At 70.5% G+C, this 1,572-nt stretch overlaps 1 protein-coding gene across 1 annotated transcript; it reads left to right on the top strand.

Moving 5' to 3' along the window:
* The first annotated feature begins 246 nt into the window (after positions 1–246).
* PRR7 (proline rich 7 (synaptic)) lies at positions 247–1,076 on the top strand. The gene is made up of 2 exons (XM_010579034.1): positions 247–544; positions 688–1,076. Exons 1-2 carry the CDS (start codon positions 247–249, stop codon positions 1,074–1,076), a joined length of 687 nt encoding a protein of 228 aa, XP_010577336.1.
* The last annotated feature ends 496 nt before the right edge of the window (positions 1,077–1,572 follow it).

Below are 1,572 nucleotides of genomic sequence, written 5' to 3'. Positions count from 1 at the left end.
CCCGCCCAGCGCACCCAGGCCTGACCCACCCGCTCCAGCCCCCCCCGGCTCCATGGCGAGGACGGACCCCTGACGGCGGGCACCCGCGGGCCGGAGGAGACGCCGCCGGGCACGGCCCGGGGAGATGCCCTCGGCGGCCCTGACAGCATCGGGTCCTGCCCTGGCCCTGCCGCCGCCCTGAGCATCCCGTCCCCCACCCCGAGGGCAGGGAGAGGCGGGGGCCTCCCCCCGGGGCCGGCAGCCAAGATGGTGATGTCCCAGGGCACCTACACCTTCCTCACCTGCTTCGCGGGCTTCTGGCTCATCTGGGGGCTCATCGTGCTGCTGTGCTGCTTCTGCAGCTACCTGCGGCGGCGGGTGAAGCGGCAGCAGGAGGAGCGGCTGCGGGAGCAGAGCCTGCGCGCGTTGGAGCTGGAGCCGCTGCACTACGAGGGTTACGGGGGCAGCCCCCCCGGCATCGCCATTCCCCACCGCCTCCGCCTCGAGCCCCACCATCATCACCCCCACCACATCCCACCCCCCCGGCCCTGGAGCTGCCGGCACGGTAAGGAGCAGGGAGGGGCTCTTGGCATCACCGGTGCGTGCGCCTCCCCCCCCTTTTTTTTGAGGGGGGGGTGTGATACGGCAGGAGAGCCGGGGCACAGCACTGACGGCAGCGGGGGTCCGGGGGGGGGCTTTGCCTTGCAGAGTCAGACCTGTCGAAGCCGCCGTGCTACGAGGAGGCGCTGCTGATGGCGGAGCCCCCCCCGCCGTACAGCGAGGTGCTGATGGACACGCGGGGGCTCTACCGCAAAATCAACGCCCCCTTCCTGAGCCACGAGCGGCTGGAGAAGCAGGAGCAGCCCCCCAGCTACAAACCCCTTTTCCTGGACGCCGGCTACGGTTCGGCACTGCACCTGCCCCGCTCGGCCAGCCCCGGTCCTGCCTGCCCGGACCTCTACCTGCAGGCAGAATGTTCCCCCCGCATGTTTCCCAGCTGGACGGACTCGGAGCTCAGCAGCAGGGACACCTACGAGCCGGGACCCTGGCACCTCCCGGTCTCCATGCCCCTCTTCGGCAGGACTACCGCTGTCTAACGGCGGCCCCGGGGGTCCCCGGGACCTCGCCGCGGGTGCCCCTCCGGCACCGGGGGAGGTGGTTTCGGTTGCCCGCGTCACCCTGGGGACGCCCGCTCCGGTGCGGGCCATTGCCGCCGGCGCGGAAGGGGCTGGTTCCCCGTCTGGCCCCCGCCGGCCCCCCCATGGCCGGGGGCGCTGGGGACCCGGACTCTGCTCTGTTTCTTAAATTTTTTGTTTGTTACAGTTTGAGAATAAAAGTTTGTGGCTCGGGTTCGCCTCCCGGCGGGCTGGCGTCATGGGACACCCCCACGGGGTGGCGGCAGCCCCCCACTCCCCTGCCCTCCCTGCCCCCCCCAGCAGGCTGCAGCCCCCGTGGGAGTCGCTTTATTTATTAACAGACATGAGCACACCGCCGGTACAGAACTTGTGCTTTCCAAAAACAGTTACCATGGGGGGGGGAGAGGGGCCAAGCGGGGGCCAAGCGGGGCAGGGTGGGGGGCTCCCGGCGAGGAAG

Source organism: Haliaeetus leucocephalus, unplaced genomic scaffold, assembly GCF_000737465.1.
Source record: "Haliaeetus leucocephalus isolate CR32 unplaced genomic scaffold, Haliaeetus_leucocephalus-4.0 Scaffold656, whole genome shotgun sequence".
Lineage (NCBI taxonomy): Eukaryota > Metazoa > Chordata > Aves > Accipitriformes > Accipitridae > Haliaeetus > Haliaeetus leucocephalus.
Note: the sequence above shows the minus strand (reverse complement) of the source record. Positions and strands in the feature narration are given on the sequence as shown.